The sequence below is a fragment of the Oreochromis aureus genome, linkage group 6 (assembly GCF_013358895.1).
Source record: "Oreochromis aureus strain Israel breed Guangdong linkage group 6, ZZ_aureus, whole genome shotgun sequence".
Lineage (NCBI taxonomy): Eukaryota > Metazoa > Chordata > Actinopteri > Cichliformes > Cichlidae > Oreochromis > Oreochromis aureus.
This window is the reverse complement of record NC_052947.1, coordinates 7,275,336-7,295,000: the sequence shown is the minus strand read 5'-3', so window position 1 is coordinate 7,295,000 and position 19,665 is coordinate 7,275,336. Positions and strand designations below refer to the sequence as shown.

General features: G+C 38.8%; 1 protein-coding gene across 2 annotated transcripts in view; it reads left to right on the top strand.

Moving 5' to 3' along the window:
• Window positions 1–19,665, top strand: part of LOC116333232 (complement C3-like) — a 33,474-nt gene that overhangs the window by 10,924 nt on the left and 2,885 nt on the right. For both annotated transcript variants that reach the window (XM_031756416.2, XM_039614127.1), the window contains 28 exons: window positions 404–604; window positions 914–1,069; window positions 1,184–1,313; window positions 1,989–2,057; window positions 2,369–2,647; window positions 3,249–3,561; window positions 6,393–6,478; window positions 7,414–7,553; window positions 7,631–7,840; window positions 7,946–8,006; window positions 9,384–9,467; window positions 9,554–9,757; window positions 9,984–10,059; window positions 10,324–10,486; window positions 12,129–12,242; window positions 12,328–12,478; window positions 13,056–13,219; window positions 13,322–13,477; window positions 13,630–13,689; window positions 13,820–13,910; window positions 16,750–16,801; window positions 17,152–17,239; window positions 17,653–17,742; window positions 17,881–17,986; window positions 18,234–18,323; window positions 18,418–18,501; window positions 19,135–19,215; window positions 19,396–19,543. In XM_031756416.2, the coding sequence (XP_031612276.2) occupies window positions 404–604; window positions 914–1,069; window positions 1,184–1,313; window positions 1,989–2,057; window positions 2,369–2,647; window positions 3,249–3,561; window positions 6,393–6,478; window positions 7,414–7,553; window positions 7,631–7,840; window positions 7,946–8,006; window positions 9,384–9,467; window positions 9,554–9,757; window positions 9,984–10,059; window positions 10,324–10,486; window positions 12,129–12,242; window positions 12,328–12,478; window positions 13,056–13,219; window positions 13,322–13,477; window positions 13,630–13,689; window positions 13,820–13,910; window positions 16,750–16,801; window positions 17,152–17,239; window positions 17,653–17,742; window positions 17,881–17,986; window positions 18,234–18,323; window positions 18,418–18,501; window positions 19,135–19,215; window positions 19,396–19,543 (3,647 nt within the window). The remainder of the gene's footprint in view (window positions 1–403; window positions 605–913; window positions 1,070–1,183; window positions 1,314–1,988; window positions 2,058–2,368; window positions 2,648–3,248; window positions 3,562–6,392; window positions 6,479–7,413; window positions 7,554–7,630; window positions 7,841–7,945; window positions 8,007–9,383; window positions 9,468–9,553; window positions 9,758–9,983; window positions 10,060–10,323; window positions 10,487–12,128; window positions 12,243–12,327; window positions 12,479–13,055; window positions 13,220–13,321; window positions 13,478–13,629; window positions 13,690–13,819; window positions 13,911–16,749; window positions 16,802–17,151; window positions 17,240–17,652; window positions 17,743–17,880; window positions 17,987–18,233; window positions 18,324–18,417; window positions 18,502–19,134; window positions 19,216–19,395; window positions 19,544–19,665) is intronic.

The window sequence follows — 19,665 nt, the reverse complement described above, 5'->3', positions numbered from 1 at the left end:
TGGCTCTCACTGTGGTTCACTGGAGTCGTAATGCCTTATAAATGGTTTTGTAACCCTATAGAGGCCAATAAAAAGTGTGATAAATATGCAAAAATCTAAGAAATTTACAACAGGACAATCTGTCGGATGATGAGTGTAATCAGGATGCACTTGAGCTCAGTTCTAAATGCATAGGAAAGGCTGTAATTACCTTTGTATACATTATATTTTAATTTTTTTAATTTTCATTTTTTAATAATAGAGTGTTGTGTTTAGAAGTTTAAGGTGAAAAATAAATGTAATCCACTTTAAAATAACATGACAAAATAGAAGTGAAAAGTGAAGCACTGTGAATACTTTCTCGATACACGAAATATATATGTGTGTGTGTGTGTGTGTGTGTGTGTGTGTGTGTGATTCTCAGATTCTCAGTAAAGGAAAAATCATACAAGCTGGGCGCATGGATGTAACTGGTCAGCTGGTCACCAACATCGGGCTGATGGTGACACCTGACATGATGCCGTCGTTTCGTGTTGTGGCGTACTACATTATTCCCTGGATTGGAGGAGAGGAGGTGGTGTCAGACTCCATCTGGATAGATGTGGTGGATTCCTGTCTTGGAGGGGTGAGTCCTCAGCTCTCTCACTCACTCAGAAGCTACAGTGTTTACCAGCTGGAGGGTTGGTGGTTAAAACCCGGCCACCTTCAGTCTGCGTGTCAGAGTGTCCTTGGGTATGATACTGAACCCCCAGTTACCCCGGGTGCATTCATTAACCATTATTAAACGTAGTCTTAAATTATGATTTTATTGCATTCTTAAATGTTTCTGATAACAAGAAAACCAACAAACGAAAGATTAAAATTTGTTCTTTTCTTTAGTCTTTTGTTTATTGTTCTGTTTGTGGGTTTTTTTTGCTTTCATTCTCTGTTATAGCTCACAGTGGGGCCAGTGGACGGCATACCGAGAGACTACCTTCCTGGGAAGATGTTTCGCTTTAAGATAAGAGGTGACCCGGGGGCAAAGGTCAGTCTGGTGGCTGTGGACAACGCTGTGTATCTTCTCAGCAGGGACAGACTCACGCAAAAGAAGGTGAGCCTTTTTGACTTTGGAAAATTTGTGTTTTACAATATTGATAATAGACGGAAAAAGACAAATGCAATGCAGAAGTAATTTCACCTTTTGTTAATGGAACCCTTTGCTCAGATTTGGGACGTGGTCGAGCACGGTGATATTGGTTGCACACGAGGGGGAGGCCGAGATGCCAAGGGGGTATTTCAAGACGCAGGACTGCTTTACTCCTCCAGCAGTGGCTTTCAAACCCCAAATAGGCAAGGTATCTATGAGCATGGAGCATCTGTGGAAAGTTTAAACTTTTTAGTCCCTCTTTATAGTGACTAAAAAGCAGCTGAAGACCATGTTTCTGCCGCAGATCAGACCTTTCTACATCTACTACGGCCATTTTGTCTACAATCTGCTCATCAGTTGGGCCTTACACTGTATATTACAGTGCTGTCTATTAGGCATGGGTTTAGCTAAAAGTTAGTATACTAAAACTGACTTAAAACTAAGATTTATACAAATCCGGTTCCATAAAAACTTGGACATTTAGCTAAATGTACATAAAAATTCAGTGCAATGATTTGGAAGTCACATAAGCTCATATTTTATTCACCATGAAAAATGCAAATGATTGCATTTTTATTTATATTTTACACAATGTCACAGCTGTTTTGAAATTAAGGTATAACTGGCAAGTAGTTTCAGTTTGTTACATTAAGTGTAGCAGGCATCGGTTTATATTTAAGCCAATCTGTACCCTTTTATGTCTTGATGAATTCAATTAAACCCATACAAAGCAGTAGACCTCAGTGCAGTTGCGCGTCTTATTCTTCTCCCCATGTTACACCACCATGCCAGATGTAAGGGTCCCAACACTTCACAAATCCCACCTTAAACCCTGATTATGTATACAAAGGTTAATAGTGTTATTCTACTCTTCTTGCCCCAGCCTTGCAGTGTCCAGGCAGTGCCAGAAGGCGGCGCTCTGCTGAACTGTTGCGACGTAAAGCACAGCTGGGTGAGTGCTGCTGAGATTAGCTTGTATAAAATGTGCCTGCAGTTTAGCTCTGCTTTCTCTGCTTTTCCACCTTCTAACATTAGTGTGAAATTTATGGCATCAAATAAATAATTAAGTTAAGAGAAGGTGAATTTCATTAAATGTTATGGTTAAACAGCAGATGCGGGGCAACATTATCAACAATTTTATTATACGCACTTTTAGACATTTAGAATTTGACATTTCATTAACACAGAAATGGCAAAATACAGAGTATCATACAACTGGTGCTGACCCTGCTGCTTACCTCTCTTTCACCCCTCTGCCTCCAGAGAGTCACTACAAGGAGAAGCTGCAGTATCGTTGCTGTAAAGATGGCCTTCGGGAGATCCCGATGCCGTACTCTTGCACACGACGCTCCCTCTACATCACCGAGGGATGGGAGTGCATCCGGGCTTTCCGCTATTGCTGCGCCACATTGAGGGACCAGCCGTTTAACACAGAGATTCCTACGACACCGTCGTCGCCCACTACAACACCTGTTCCCACCACCACTGCTGCTGAAATTATTTTGCCAGATCGGAGAGTACATCTCTCGCGAGAGAACTTTAGTAATTTCTATACTTCATTCTCATGAATTTGGCATTCATATCTTTGATTTTAGCTTGATATGTCAAAGCTTTTTACATTTAATTTAAAATTGAGCAGTATAACAATAAAATAGTTAATCAAAAATAGTTCATATTATGATTTAAAGAGCCACATTTCTAGATTTGGCACAAATCTAAAACTTCGGGTCCTCTCAAATCAGTTTAAGGACGTTGACCTCTGCTAGCTTACTGGGTGCTGCTTCTTAAGAAAACAGTCTGCTTGACATTTACTGTTTTCCTGTGGAGGGCCAATTGCGGCATTTTGCACTCTTTTACTCACAGCACTGAAAATCTCTGATCAGGGCAGAAGGCATCTCCTGCTCCATCTACTGAGATCGCCAATAGATATTTAGAGTTTAAGAAAACCTCATGTTTTACAGAAACATTTTATTTATTGTGTAAAAAAAAAAGAAACAAAAAAAATTTCACTAATTTCTCCAATAATAACTATGGATGAAGTCAACACCAGTAAAAGCTAAACACTTACACTTTAATCACAATCTGCTGGGTGTTGTCTAAAACACTATGCGCATAACTGTTTGAATATATTCAAATATTACAGACTGGAGATATCCTTCACCTGGACTACCTGGACCACCTGGACCACCTGAAATTGAAAGAAGCACTGTATTGCGTGGACTTCCCGGCCAGCCTGGACCAATTGGGCGTGATGTGTACCTTCAGACAAATGCGAGGAAAACAGAGGAAGAAGATTTGGTGCTTAGTTCAATTGCAAAAGAGATCATCGAAGAAGGCGAAGAGGAAGAAGAGTACACAGATGAGGCTGACGTATATCTGCGTTCCAAGTTCTATGAGTCTTGGATGTGGATGGATGTTAACCTGCCCAGTCAGGCAGATAGAGACAGTAGACACGGGTGAGTAAATGATTAGACCAGAGGTTACATCTAATGAAGACAAGTGTGATTGGTTAGTTAGTAACTTGGTTGTTTCAGCTGCAAAGTGGGACAAGCAATGTGTCATAAACAATGCTGGTCAAGTTACTTGAAAATAGTAATCCGTTACTAATTGCTGATTACTTCTCCAAGAAAGTAATCCTATTACTTTACTGATTACTTATTTTCAAACATAATTAGTTACATTATTACTTAGTTACTTTTAAAAAACATGATACACAGCCTGAATATATAATAAAGCAGTAGACCTTTCAGCCCAATTCTATTTTTTCTGCATAATCCATCATACAAAATTGAATCAAATGAAAAAAATCTTTTTTTAAAACTTGTTTTATTAGTTTTAATCTTTTAATTTTATGCACATTGCATCAAGCACAAATTACATTATATACAGCAGTCTTTGATTGGAAGCAATGTGTTTAACATTTAAACCTATTTTCTGCATATTCCAGCATATAAAATAAAATGTTTTGTGTTTTTACACACTCTTTGAAATAGATGCAAGTAAAACTCAGCAAAAAATAAATAAAATCAAAGATTCAGCAGCACTAAGTCCTGTCGCTCTTAAATCTATTTTCACCTGTTTAGCAGGAGTGGGGCGGGTGGAGGTTTGCCTGGTGCCACAGTGGTTATGTCAGTGGGGGGATCCGGGGGTTTCTCTGTGAATTTTGCATTCCAGTGGCGGCTTGCTCGGTGCTTGATCAGATTCGAAGTTTAATTTTTCACTGTAAAAAGAAGTTTTCTTCCCATGCAGAGTGTACAGCAGACACTAATGTTTTTGCCACGTTTTACGGAATCAAACTAAAAGTAATGTCCGTACTTCGACGCTTTAAATGCTGCATGTTGAGCTACACACGCCTGTTGCTGTCACAGATGTTGCACGTACTCATGTCATTGTCATGAGACACACTCACAAACACAATGACGTTTTAGTAACCATAACGCAGCGTGCTTACCGGAAAGTAATAGTAATCTAATTACTTTTTTGCAATAGTAATCCCTTACTTTACTCGTTCTTTTAAAAAAGTAATGTGTTACTTGTAATGTGTTACTGCCCATCTCTGTTCATTTATACTTTTAACTTTCCACTAGTCCGATATTTAAAGCATCGTCATATACTGCCTTTCTCCCCGACACTTACTTCTCACCCCTCCATCGTGGACACTGGTAACAGCTTTTTCTTTAGTGATAAACCACCTGAATGAAATCTTAAAAATCATGCACAGAGACAAACACGGATCAGTACCAACTCTAAGCAAATCCAAAGTTAGCGCATCACAATAATGCAAATATCCGCCCTTAGTGTAGCCTTTGTGATTGTTCCCACTTGCATGTAAATCATATTACACTAAATTTATCACAGTGTGAAAGCAGGGTGGAGGAAACAGGTAAACTGAAAAGTATTAATATGCATTAATATCATGTGGGCTCCAGTGGGAAAACACTGAACTCAAGTTCAGTGGGTTCATTTGACTGCGGTGTACACTCTACTAGCAGTGTGTGACTCGGTTTGTTAAAGATCATGATTCATCGTCACTGATAAAAGTAGACGGCAAACTAGCTTTTCTGTGGGTTAGCAGGAACACAGTATTTCATATCCATTGACCTTTAAAGACTTTTATTGTACCTCACAATATAAAGGTCCTTGAGGGGAATACTGTTGTGTTTTGGTGCGATAGAGTAGATCAAATCGAACTGAACTAATAGACTTTTAAACACTTGTTGCCGCAACACTTAAATGTTCGCAGTATTTGAAGAGTTTGCAAGACTTGGCTTTAAATGCTGTTCTTCTGTCAACATCCACAGATTAATGGACTAATTAGGTGGATCATCGCTCACTGATTTCTCTCAATCTGTCTGTCTGATAAAAGAAAAAAACTATTTTTTAAGCGAGCGGGATCGTGCTGTTTGGTCAGTGATAACAGCAGAACAAACAGTTCTAAGTGCAGAAAACATGAACACAGCATCATTCTGTGTTTCGCCATCGTGACCATCGGTGCGTGTGCGTACACTCACAATGTAGTAACACAAATTCCTGCACTGTATCTGTGTCGTGCTTGCTCTGTGAAAACCATCTGCTAGTGTCCAGAACCAAGTTAATGTTTTACAGATTGTTTGCTGAAACTTCAAAAACCTCCACTGCAGTTTAATAGAGATAAAAGAGAGTGAGAAATGTCATTTTTAACTGCACATTATTATACCATAATCATAAATCGTACTACACTAAACTGGTAGTTAATGAATTGCTAGTGGCTAGTTATGTTTCAGCTAACAATGATAACTAATATACACAGGTGATTAGTAATATTTAATTAATGTTAATTTATTAGTCAACGCTTTATTTTAAACAGCATGTTTGGTGTCATAGGTGGTAAGTTCATAAATAAATTTAGGTCTAATGACATTAGTGGAAAGTAAAATTCAGTGTACTTCATTATTCATTAGTTAATCATTACCAAATGTTATTCTTCTGAAATACAGACTTTATGATAGATCAGACTCAAACTAATGGGATGGATTACCAATTAGTGATTAAACACTGATTTGTTGCTTGTTAACACCAAAAAACAAAATTTACTTAAAATGTAATTAAATGTTCTGTGCATTAACTGTGAAATGTGTATTTTTTTTTAATCTTACTTTAAATATATATTTACACATCTATACTATACACATTTTCTGTTGAGCATGCAAGATTTCTAAATAGTATAATATATAGTAGTTGTCTTCTTGTAGTTTTGAGCTTGGATCTATTGGAAGATAAAAAAAAATAACATGCATCTTATCAACAGGTTGGCCTCGATGACTATGGGGGACCCCTTACCTGATAGCATCACAGAATGGGGGCTTCTGGCTGTCAGTGCATCACCCCACACAGGTAAGATGACAGTGAACTAGGAATCAAAGTGCTTAACTGGTTAAGGACTCAGTTTTTGGAAATTGATGCAGTCTGGCTTTAATGGGAAACACTTTTAAACTTCCAGATGTAATTTTGTGCAATCCCAAAAAGGTTATCTAAAAATAATCATTATTTTTGCTTATGAACATGGATATACTGTTACAACACTTTTTTGTAATAGTGGTAATAATTCACAATATTTATATAGCGTATTTCAAAACACATTGACGTAATACTTTACAAGGTGAGATAGACATAGTGAAAGAGACAGGAGAGATCTGGAGAGGAGAGATGATGAAATATTATAAAAAACAACATAAAAGAAGAGTCAGTGAGAAAGTCTGCTTATACAAATGTTAACTTAAGAGTGTTTTGGAAGATACTGTGATCAGATTTCTTCTATGAGGTTGTTCCAGACCAGTGTGTATTTTATTGGCTCAATAAAGTGTATAAGGAGTTACAGTAGTTTAATCAGGAGGAAAATACAGCAATTTTTACACTACCATGTAAGATTAAAGCATGATTTGTAGGAATATCTTATATTAATAAGAAATATCGTGTCCTGGCAACAATCAAAAATGAACTCAATTCTTAAATTAACCATTTTCAAAAAATAAGTTTTGCTTTTCTATGTTTAACTAAAAGTTTAACTAAAAGTTAAGGACAAAGTTTTTCACATTCTGTCAACCACCAATCTCTCAGAGCAAAAAAATAATAATATACTTTCACACTTGGCAAAAGAGTGAATGTGCTCTACCTCCATCACCTCCAGGTGAAAACAAACAGTGGCAAACAATGCTGAAAGATTAGAATTTTCCAAACTATCCTGGTTTCTATCATCAGCCTGAATGATAGAGAAATTGTCAGAATCCTAATCACTCACAGACTTTTTTCACCATCTTGTGAATCTGCAGGTTTCTGTGTTGCGGAGCCCTACAACTTCAGAGCGTGGAAACGTTTCTTTGTGGAGCTGAAGCTGCCGTATTCAGTGGCGAGACATGAACAGGTTGAAATAAAAGCTGTGGTCCATAACTACGGCTCTGAGGAATTACATGTAAGATTATTGACTTTTACTCTTTCTCATAAATTACCAGCTTCTTCTTCTGTAACGGCTGATCACTTTCTGCTCAGGTCAGGGTGGTGCTCATGAAGACTGAAGGCATATGCAGCATTGCTTTCAAGGACAGACACACACAGGAAGTGACAGTGCCAGCTGGCTCTTCGATAGCTGTGCCCTACACCATTGTACCGCTGGTGGTGGGAAAACATCCGTTGGAGGTGATGGTGCTCGGGAGAGACATGACGGGAGGAGACCGTATCCAGAAGCTTTTACGAGTAGTGGTAAGTGACTGTGTGATGAAACTGGCATTTTCTGTGCGCTTAGACGATAATTAAGAAGTAACACATATCTTCTTGAATCAAGACCTTTTTCCCTGATACAAACAGCTCGATGGAGTTCAGAAGACTGAAGTTTGGAGTGTGGTGTTGAACCCATCTGCTGAGGGAGGTAAGTAGATTGTAGTGAGGTATGATAAGGTGTCATTCCCTGTTTTATGACCACAGTTCCCAAAAAGTTGGGATAGATATGTAAAATGTAAATAATAACAGAATGTAATGACTTGAAAATCTCATAAATGCATATTCACAATAGAGTTATAATAAGAACATCGAATGTTTAAAATGACACACTTTAGTACTTCATGGAAAATTAGCTCATTTTGAATTTAATGGAAGAAGCACAGTTCAAAAAAAGTGGGAAAAGTAAGTGGTACTAGACAAAACAGCTGGAGGAACAGCTGGAGACTAATTGGGTTTACTGGTAGCAGCTTAGTAACATGAATAGTTCTAAAAAGAACAGATTAGAAGGGCGGGGTTTCTGAGAAGTAAAGATAGGCAAAGGCTCACCGAGTTCACAAACTGAGTCTAAAAAGTGCAGAACAATTTTGCACGAATATTCCTTATTTATTTATCATCAGTTATCATATATAACATCATCTAAAAAAAGAATCTTGAGAAATCTCTGCGTGTAAGAGGCAAGGTTGAAAAATGGGGTGCCCTCGATCTTTAGACTCAGACAGCACTGCAATAAAAACTGGCATCATTCTGTCATGGAAGTCCCTGAACTCACTGTCTGCGAATACATTTAGCTATCAACACATACTAGTCCCTGCCTCATCTTCTCTGTGCCACAGCTCATTTAAAAGAGACTTATCGGGTATCGATTTCTATAACTGCTTTGATTCTGATTCACAAGGTCCCGATTCGAATTGACTCAGACAGTCAGAAATGTTATAATTCTGATCATTTATCAGGACATATCCATGTTTTGATATCTAGCCTATGTATAAAAACAAAGCTGACACTAGCTGTTTGGTGGTTGTTGAAATTATTTTGGGAGCATTAACTTTTGATTCTGCAATTTCTGGCAGAATATATTTATATTTAAAAATCGATTCTGGATTTAATGAATCGATATTGCATTATCCAAACTAAAATCGATTTGAATCAGGAAAATCTATTTTTTAAACCCACACCGACTTTTAACCAGTTTATAACACACATGAAACAAAAAATCCAACACCCAGGACCGTTGAACAGCTAGGGTCTGGGATGGACTGAAAAAACCTCCAAAGAGAGGTGCCATCGTTTGGCATTGGGTTTGTTGGTCAGGCCATGTGCATCCCAGCATTGCAGACTGGTATTTCGAACGTAGAACGGGAAAACATTCATTGTGACATTTGCAAATCTTTGCATTCTGTTTTTATTTAGATTTTATGGAACTGGGTCTAAAGTTTACCAAAGTTATGAGGTTTCACATTTATGTCTGCTCCCTTTGAGTCTCTTCATTTTCAATTTGGTGTCAATATGTTTGCATCCAAAACAGGAACACAGACAGTCCGTGTTGGAAAGATTGAACTGGAGTCAGTAGTGCCAAACTCTCAACCTGAGTCATTGGTCAATGTCAGAGGTCAGTAACTGTCAGAGTGGTGAGAAGGATCAAAAATGAAACCAAGAAGGAGGCTTGTTCATGAAACTTCTCTTTTTCCCTACTAGGCAGCGTGTTAGCAGACAGTATTGAGAACTCCATCAACGAGGACTCTCTGGGATCTCTGATCAGGATGCCTGGTGGCTGTGTGGAGCAGAACCTAGCCTCCATTACTCTGCCCCTCATTGCCACCCTCTACTTAGACCGAACTGGCAACTGGGAGAGCGTAGGCGTGCAGCGCAGGGCAGAGGCTCTCAAGTACATCAAGAGAGGTGAGACGAAAGCAAAAAGCAAAGAACAAAGAACAAAAAAGAAGGAAAGGGGGATTTACTGTTTTTATTCTTTTCTATGGCTTAATTCTACAATAAAAGCTGAGGTTTGCAAAAAGAAAATCTAAAACCAGTTCGCAAAAAACTTTCTAACTAGGCACAAAAGGCTGGAATATGAACACCTAACACTTATTGTCTCTGTCTTTGTCTCTGTCTTTTGTGTTTTCAGGCTATGACAATCAGCTGGCATACAGAAGGCGTGACGGCTCTTACCCGCCCTACAGCAGGGAAGGAGCAAGTACCTGGTACTGTCTAATCCTTACATTCTTAGAGCTTTCAAGTATCTCAGTTTTAATGGCAACACTAAAATATTATTTTTATTAGTCTTTGCGGTAGTGATTTTCCTGCTTATATGTGTCACATAACAAAAACAATACATGTTTATTTAAGTTTTACTGTGCCAAAATGTACAGAAGTGAGTGAGGGAGGAAAATCAGTTTGAGAGTCATAAATAAATAAATGTATTCTGTTGGATAAATAGTATATATGACATAGATTGTGATTGACAGGATCACAGCATATGTGGTAAAGGTGTTCTCCATGGCTCACTCCATCATCGGCATTGAGAAGCAACAAGTGTGCGACCCTCTGGTCTACCTGGTGATGAACAAACTCAGAGAAAATAAAGGAATATATGTAGAGAACAACCCAGTTTACAGCACTACCATGACGGTGAGACCCACATGCAAATACAACCACACACTCACACTATGGTGTTGGTAATTTATGGGGTTTCCATTCAAAGACAGAGAAGTTTTAATTTCCTGGTCCTTGTATTGTTTCTCTTGTAAATTATCAAAACTAATTATTATAACTACATGTCTTCATGAGCATAACCTGAACCTGAATCACCCTGAACACACGACTGAAAATCAAATGAGAAAAAGGACAAATTTATTCAGTGCAGCCACGGAAATGTAGAATTTATGGAGTGCAACAGAATAAATAAAAACTTTAATTGCAATAAATGTTTAATAACAAAATAAGCTGTTTCATTATGATAGCTATTACAGCTAAGTTTATCAAATGTAAACAGTTCAGTCAAACTGTAACTTGGAAAATAAACATCAGTCTATTGATCCGTCCATCTGTCTCTTGGGCAGTCGTCTAAGCAGAGAAGCCCAGATGTTCTTCCTTTCAGTCATGACCCAGATCTCATGACCAAATGGCACATAACAACAGGTTAGATATCCATCCTCCCACAGCGCTCCCTAAATGATCCCCTAAGAGACACGGTTGATGCCTTCTCCAGGTTCACAAAGAAGATGTAGACTGGTTGGGCAGAATCCCTTATCCTTTACAGATTAAAGAGCTGGTCTAGTGATCCATGACCCAGGCAAAAACTATATCCCTCTGAATCTGAGATTCAACCATAGCGTGACTCTCCTATCGAGAACTGGGAGTCAATCCACCAACCTTCTGATTGGTAGATGGCCTGTTGTACCATCTGAATCACAGCCACCCCTCGCTTACACCTGTAAATGTGAGCGTTAATTGTTATCTGAATCTGTACTGTAGGTAGGATAGATACATGCAGGCACATATATGAAGTAAAAACTACACCTTTCAAAATGATTGCCTTATTATTCAATCATAACTTCCAAGACTTAACAAAATCAAATCAATAAACTGAAAAGAAAGAGATTATTATGAAAGTAGAATGTAAATACAGCAAAAGTCTTTATAATCCTTTGGTCTGCTGATGATCAACAGAAAAAGCACGCTGTCATGTAGCATGCCATTATTTTCTGATGACATATTTTCTTTCTTGAACTTTAAGCATTTGTACATTTTTAAAATCTAACAAACAACTTTATTTAACTCATTTAAAATAGTTTCCATTATTTTAGACACTTTATTCAGCGATTAAAATTCTAAATAATCAAATACTTGAATTATTCTGATGGTTTTAATACAAAATTACAAGGCATGGGAGAAAGACATGACGAAAGTTTTAAATACTGAATAACCCCTTAAAAAGTTTCTAGTTCACAAGGTAGAGCAGGCCCCCTGCTAACTGAATGGTTGTTGGTGGACTGTTCCAGTCTGCATGCAATTTGCACAGTGTCCTTGGGAAAGATACTGAGCTCTCTGATGTGTTCATCGGATCATCACTGTTAGACTGTATCATGGACAAATATTAGATAGAAGTTCTGTGGGTAATGATGTCTAAGCTCCTTGAGTGCTCAGTAGGAAAGAAAAGTGCTAAATAAGCACTTTTCTTTCCTACTGAGCACTTTATTTACTTTAGGTGCTTTCTGCCTAAAATCTTTGATAACTGCGATAAAGCCCTTCTGCCTCTCATCTCCTCTAGGGCGGTCTCCGTGGTGATGACCCAGAGATAACACTTACCGCCTTTGTCCACATCGCACTAGCTGAGGCCAGGCAGGCAGGGATCACCTGCGTCATTCCTGGTTTGGAGATGGAGGTAAGTTACAAGCAGCAATGTCTCTTTAACATTTGTTGTAATTGTAATTATACTAATCCATCATCTACCCACTCATGTGATATAGAATGCCATGGGTAAGACCACACAGTACTTGACCAATGCCCTGACTAGAAATGGGAGGAGACCGTACACCGTGGCCATCACCTCTTATGCTCTGGCTCTTGCGGGGGCACCTCACAATGTTCATCAACCGTTACTCGAAGCTGCAGCCCGAGGTATCCTCAATCAGAATGATTATAGTTCTGTTTTTTAATTAGATTTGTTTTGTTTTCTTGTTTTCATTTGAGTTACCAGAGTAAATGTACCTTAAGCGGTCCTGCTTTATTGCCATGCAAAGCATCAGTAAAACAAAAAGCATGGCTCTGCTGGAGGTTTCTGCCTGTTAAAAGGGAGTTTTCCGTCCCACTGTCGCCAAGTCACTCCTAGGGGGTCATCTGGCTGTTTTCTCTGTATTATTATAAGGTATTCACCTTAAAATAAAACACACCTTTAAAGGAACTGTTGTGATTTAGTATTTTATAAATAAAATACAATATAATTGAATTGAACTCATTTCTGTCTACTAGCAGGATCCTGTTTACTTGCTATATCATTGATATTGTCATATAACACTATTTTATAATCACGTAAAAGTTTGTACTGGTGTTATGGCAGACAGTATGGTATGACATAGCCCTAATCACTGCACCTTTGCTGTACAGACTGTGTGCTCTTAAAGCCGGCATTCAAATAGTACCAAAAAGCCACTGAGGATAAGTGTAAAACATCCCTCTAATTCTGTCGCTCCTGCAGGTGGCAGCCACTGGCCTGACAGGGAAAACCACTTCTTCACGTTGGAGGCGACCGGCTATGCCCTGCTGGCTCTGATTAAGTTGGGACACATGGAGGAGGCAGCAGCACCCTTTAAATGGCTGAACAGCCAGCGAAGAAGAGGAGGCGGCTTTGGCTCTACTCAGGTCAGTTAAAGGATATTTATTTCACTTGTTGATATTATATTTCATGCCCCATTTAATTGTCAGAAGGCTGTCAGTTAGGTTTTTCTTTTTCTACTCTTCCAGTCCACCATGGTGGTGCTTCAGGCACTGTCAGAGTATATGATTAAGAGACCTCCTCCTGATGACCTCAGTCTGGATGTAGACATCAGGATCACTGGACGCAGAGATGTCCGCTACCATTTTAACCCAAGGACAGCCTATGGCGCTCGCTCATCCAAGGTGAGAGACACCAAAAGAAATATAAAAAGAATCTGGCTTTGTGGCAGAGTTTATAACTTTAAAATGTGATGCTTTGGGATTTTAGAAGATCTTGAATGTAAAAACATCATTATCCAATATTTTTCCTCTTCTCTGGTGCTTTTGTTGCACAGTTGCCTGCTAACCTTGATTTGGAAGTCAGAGCTCAAGGAAACGGACAGGGAATACTTGAGGTATGAATTCACTGAACGATGTTTAATAAAACTCATTAGAGATATTAAACTAAATAGTAGGACAGTACCATCATTTGGCTGTATAACCTTTTTTGACTGATTGATTTCTCTTCCTGAAATTTGACCCAAGGTTGTGACCCATTATAACCAGCTGCATGAGGTGGATGAGAAAATGCCCTGCCAGCACTTTGAGCTCAGTGTTGCTATTGAAGAGTCCCGGGGTAACTCCATTTATATGTCTCAAATACAGCAGATAAAATAAGGGTTGAATGTGTCACCAATTTAAGTAAATGTGTTTCTGAAGGTGCAATTGACATCTACACATGTAAAGAAATCAAACAATGTTATGCGTTATAATGAGAAATGACACAGGGGAAAAATACTGAACAAAAAGTGGAGGCACTAAAAGGCACCAGCTGAAATCTGTTAGTAATTAGAAACTAATCATGCCACTTATTGCAAATTAATATCAGCTGGTTCAGTCCTGACTGATGGTCTATAAAAAGGTGTCTCGTTACCAAGGTGTCACACAAGAAACATCTCATGATGGGTTAAAACAATAAGCTCTCATGAGGCTGTCACAACCTTATTGTTGGGAAACATACTGATGGCATTGGTCACAGAAGAATTTCTAAACTACTGAAGATTGCAGTGAGCACTGCTGGGGCCATAATGTGGAAATGGGAAGAACACCGCTTCACAACAAAGCGGCCAGGACCAGATCCTCTCTGCAAGATTTCAGACAGAGGAGTGAAAAGAATTCAGAAGAGTTTTCTAAGAGCCAAGGAGCACTTATGGAGACCTACAGAAAAAAAGAAAATCAGTCAGCCACCATGGCCTGTATGAACGCTCACCATGCAACACTCAATTTCTGAAGAAAAAACATGTTGAATTCAAAGTTTGCTGAACAGCATCTAGACAAGCCTGTGAAATGCTGGGAGATTAAGTGTGATCAAAACTGACCTTTGACACCATAATACACACAATGTTACGAGGTCAAAGGGCACTGCATGTTTTCAGAGGAAAAAGAAAGCACAAAAAGCACCATACCAACAGTGAAGTTTGGAATTGTGGTGTGGGCTGTTTTTCAGCATATGACACTGGCACACTTCATGTAATTTCAGGAAGGATGAGTGGAAACTAACACAGACATATTCTAGGTCTGACCAGCTGTCTCAGCTGTGGGCAAAAGATGACAATTAATACAATTCTGACATAATTTTTTAGTACAATGATCAAAAAAATGAAGGGATACACAGTCCAGCGTCCCACTTGCTAAAGGTATAAAACACACAGTTGAAGGTCTGAGCCAGCGATGCCACAAGTCAGTTGCACTTTACATGCCAACTACTTAACAGGGATTAGTAGTTGTCCTTCAAGACCCACCCTGTAAGTAGAAGGCTGGTAATCACTCCAACCTCAGCAACCCAACTCCGCTTTTAGGCTGTGGCATATAGTAGGTCCTGGCCTGCACAGAGACACACAATATCACCCCATCTTCATTATATAATTCACAGAGCAGCAAACTATCCACCATCAGCATATTTAAATCAAGTCATCTTAGTTCTGGCCATATGATATACCTCTACACAGAGACAAAATATCACAGCAGTGTTTGTAGTGTGGCCCTGCAATTAATCCAACCCCATCACAGCCATTGGCTCACAGCAAATGTGACGCATAAAATCACACCAAAACCAGTGCCAACTTCACACAACAAACAAGGAGATGAATTATACAGATAACACTAGACCAATATGTTACAGAAACATGTACTATAACACTGTTGATAAAAATCTGCAGCCCTCCACCAGGATTATGGTGGTGAAACGAGGGTGGATGTTTCAGCAAGGCAATCATCCCAAACACAGCCAAGGAAACTCTCAGCTGGTTTCTTAGCCAATCACCTGACTTGAATCCAGCTGAGAAATCTACTGAAAGAGTTCAGAGAAGGGGCCCACAGAGACCTCGGGATTTGAAGACTGTGTGGAAAAATGAAAAAAATCACACCTGACCAATGCATGTGACTAGCCTGTCCATGCGGGAGGCGTATTGAAGCTCTCATCACCAACAAAGAATTTTGTTCGAGGCATTAAATACATGTCAGTTGGCGTGTTGGGATGTTACTGACATGTGGCGATAATTTCATGTCAATAGTGCCTTTAGAAATATATTTACTTGGAAAATGGTGACACATTAAATACTTATTTTACCAGCTTATTTATGTTCTCGTAGTTCTTAAGGTGTTAGGGTTTAAGTTATTATAAGGGTCAAACAATGATGAAATACATTTCAGCAAAGATGTTTCATTTCCTTGATATTTTGAAATGAGATAAAACAGGACTTAGTTCAAAAGATACAAATTTAACTTTTCTTAAATAACTGTAAACTACAAGCCTGCCATAACACAAACATATGTTATTTGTTTAATGTTTTAATGGGATCTGGAGGGTGTGTTATATATGTCACTACTGGCACAGAAGGAATTCAGATTGTGCAGCAGCTTTTAGGTGGGAAAAAGAGAGCTGTTACTGGAGAATCAGCTTTAAAAAGTCAGTCATCAACAGATCGAGGTTTCACATAAAAACAAAGAAGGAAATTCCTCTCAGGCTGGTGTGTGGTCAGAGTTTGATTGTAAGGTGTACGTGGGCTGGAGAAGATTTTTGAAAGTCTCTCTATTCTTAATTTTGGGAATGGCTGAAATACCATTTAAAATACTGATGTATGTACATTTAATACATTGTATTTATGTGGCTTTTTAAAAAATAATTTTAAAACGTTCCACATGTGAAAGATTCCCAGTTCAAGACCTGGAGGGGACACAAACCCTACCTTGGGAGGTAAAAGCCAGTGTGCTAGTAAATGGGAGGTTTCAATCATAAACGGCATCTAGTTAGAAATCAAACATCTGATATTTTTAAAAAACAGTAGAAAAGACAGCAACTGCAATATGAAAAACATATACATAAAAAAAACTATCAATACATATACACACCAAGTATCTTCAGCAGGCTTTATGGATTACATATTTAATAACACTTTTCCTCCATCTCATAACAGAAAAGCCTCCAGCAGATGTAGAGAAGTCCTATCAGATCACCATCAAAGTGAGGTAAGATACAATTACTTGCTAAATTTTAGAGAATAAGAAAAAAAAAGTATGTATTTTCATATCTTTTACTTCATACAAAGTGTAGCAAACAGCAAAAACTGTCAACTCTTTAATATGGGACGACCACATTTTAAACAAAAACTGCCAAATGTGTGAGTCTGTCTGACCGTAATACATTGTCTTTGAACATTTGGTCCACTGAATGTGAGTTATTGTTCCAGCGATTCAGAACAGATTTCTGATTTGATATGCAGCTGCTCACATTTCTCATGAGGTTAATCAGATCATTTGGGTCCTTTCAGATTTAGATTTCATATCCTTTGTCAGTGCTTTGTGTTTTTCTTTCACAGGGCTTTAGGACCCAGAGATGTCAGGATGGTGGTTCTTGACATCAGTTTGCCCACTGGCTTCACCCCAGAAAACTCAGACCTGGAGATGGTAATCAGCCTCTCGTCCAGTGCTTCAAAAATCTGAAACAAAGCTTTCATGGCTAAGAAATGATCCAAGTTTAGTTTTAGCTTTCTTACACAGAGTAAACCTGAATTTATTTTACATCTATTTTATTTTGTTTTATTTAAACCTTTTTCTGCGCATATTGTGAAAAAGTTAAGCTGCAAGTTCAATTTTCTTTACTGTAATTTATCAGTATCACACCAAAAAGCACACCTCAGCTCACTTGTTTGACCCCTCCATCACCTAAGGCTGTAATGGGTTTAAAATATTTCGGTAATAAATACAGCATTGCATTGTGAATTTACACTTTAAATACAATTTTATAAAATGTTTCCTACACGGCAGTATTTTATTTCTGTTTAAATTAACGAATACATTCTGAACATGTTTGTCTCTAGTTGTCCAACTCAGTGGATCATTACATCAATAACTTCCAGATAGTAGATAACCTGAGTGACAGGGGATCCCTGATCATCCACCTGTTTAAGGTAACCTCATTTATTGGATTGCAGAAAGAAGGAGAGTTTGAGGTGCTAAAATCTGTCCAGTTTAAGTCAGTTTTATGACCCATTTTTAAGAAGTATGTCTTACAACGTTCCCCTGCTCTGCATTTTTTCTCCTTTTAGGTTTCTCACAAAGAGCCTGAGATCCTAATATTCAGACTCCAGCAGACCTTCAAAGTTGGCCTCCTGCAGCCATCCTCAGTGACTGTTTACGAGTATTACAACCCAGGTTGGGAAATACCGCTGTAGACATAAAACTCAGAGATTCTGCGATACAGTATTATAAGGAACACTTATAAAAGGAACGCCAGTTTAGCTCACTGGGATGAGCAGGTGACCATATGTTGCATGGCTGAGAGCGGCCAACCAAGTGGCCAAGTTGTACTGCATCCTTATATTTCGCATAAAACCAAGATAAATAAATAATAACAATAATATTAAAGCTTTTAGATTTCTCCCCTCTCTCTTTGTCACAGACCGCCGCTGCAGTCGTACTTACACCCCCCGTGAGAACAAGGAGCAGCTCAGTCAGATCTGTAGAAACAACGTCTGCCGCTGCACACAGGGTAAAGTATGGGATTTGCAACAATGCATTAAAGGATGTCTATAGTTTTTTTCCACCTCTGCACATTTGACCTCCCGTGGTTTCAAAACCTCCAGGTGACTGCTGCATCTCCAAAGCGGACAGTGAAAACTTCCCCAGCAAAGAAAGAGAGACGTTTGCCTGCAAGAGCTTACACCATGGTACATGTGCTTTTACACTCCGGCAGCTTTAACATGCATGCCTGCACACTGGAGGCTTACACTTTTGCATGTTCATAGGCTGACTGCCATTCAAATGATTTAAAAATATTCAGATGTAAGTTGTCAAAACTGCCGCTAGATGAAGAGATTAAGATTTTAATATTTATAGAAATAAAAGAAGCCATATTAAACACCCTTATTCAAGCAGTAACAGTGACATAAGCCCTGCAGAGCATCAGCTGTTAGAGTAGGAACAAATAATATGTTGTTTGAGTAATAAATGGAAGCATAATGTGAGCATTCACAGAAACTGTAATATTTAAAACATTGTGAAGAAGGTTTAGCTGATGGCACTATTGCTATCCTGTTTTATTTTTCTCTCATTTACCATGGGGACCATGAAGCGCTCATATAGCGACTCCCCAGGGCATCATACAGAATTTCAGTTTAGTATCTTACTGGAAAAGGGTGGGAAACTGTCACCTCCCCCTTTTGTTAGTAATGCTATTATTATTTCGTCGTGGAAACAGTTACTATTACTATATGGAAACAGTGCCTCACCCATTTAAGAGCCCCATTAATTTTAGAGTAATTTGCTCATGATGCTCAGGTTTGGTTGCTGCTGTGTTTTAGTTTTCCAGGTGAAGGTGCTGAATGTCATCCAGAGTTACTACGACAAATACGAGATGGAGATCACACAAGTTATCAAACTGGGTGAGTCCTAGTAGTGACTGGCTTTCACCTCTCAGTCTTTTCAGTGCGAGAAATGGGGGAATGATGTGGTCCATTTAACTTTTACATTATTTGGTGACCCCATTTATGAAGTGCTGCTTGCACATTATTGTAACTCAAAGAGAAATTAAGGCTTATTATATCTGTTCTTCTCCCACCCAGGTCTGGAGGGTGGAGTTGGAGCGGGTCAGACGAGGATCTTCATGTCTCACGGAGGCTGCAGAGATGGACTAGACTTGAAACAGGGCTCCCAGTACCTCATCATAGGCCCCAAGGAGGACCAGTGGAATGTTGATACTGAAACCAACAAGTGAGCAGAACAGGAAAAATAAATGCTTACAAATAATTTTGTGTTGATTCAAATTGGGAACTATGACAGGACAAGTTTACTATGAGACACTTGGGTGCTCTTACTTGTTAACTTGACATCTG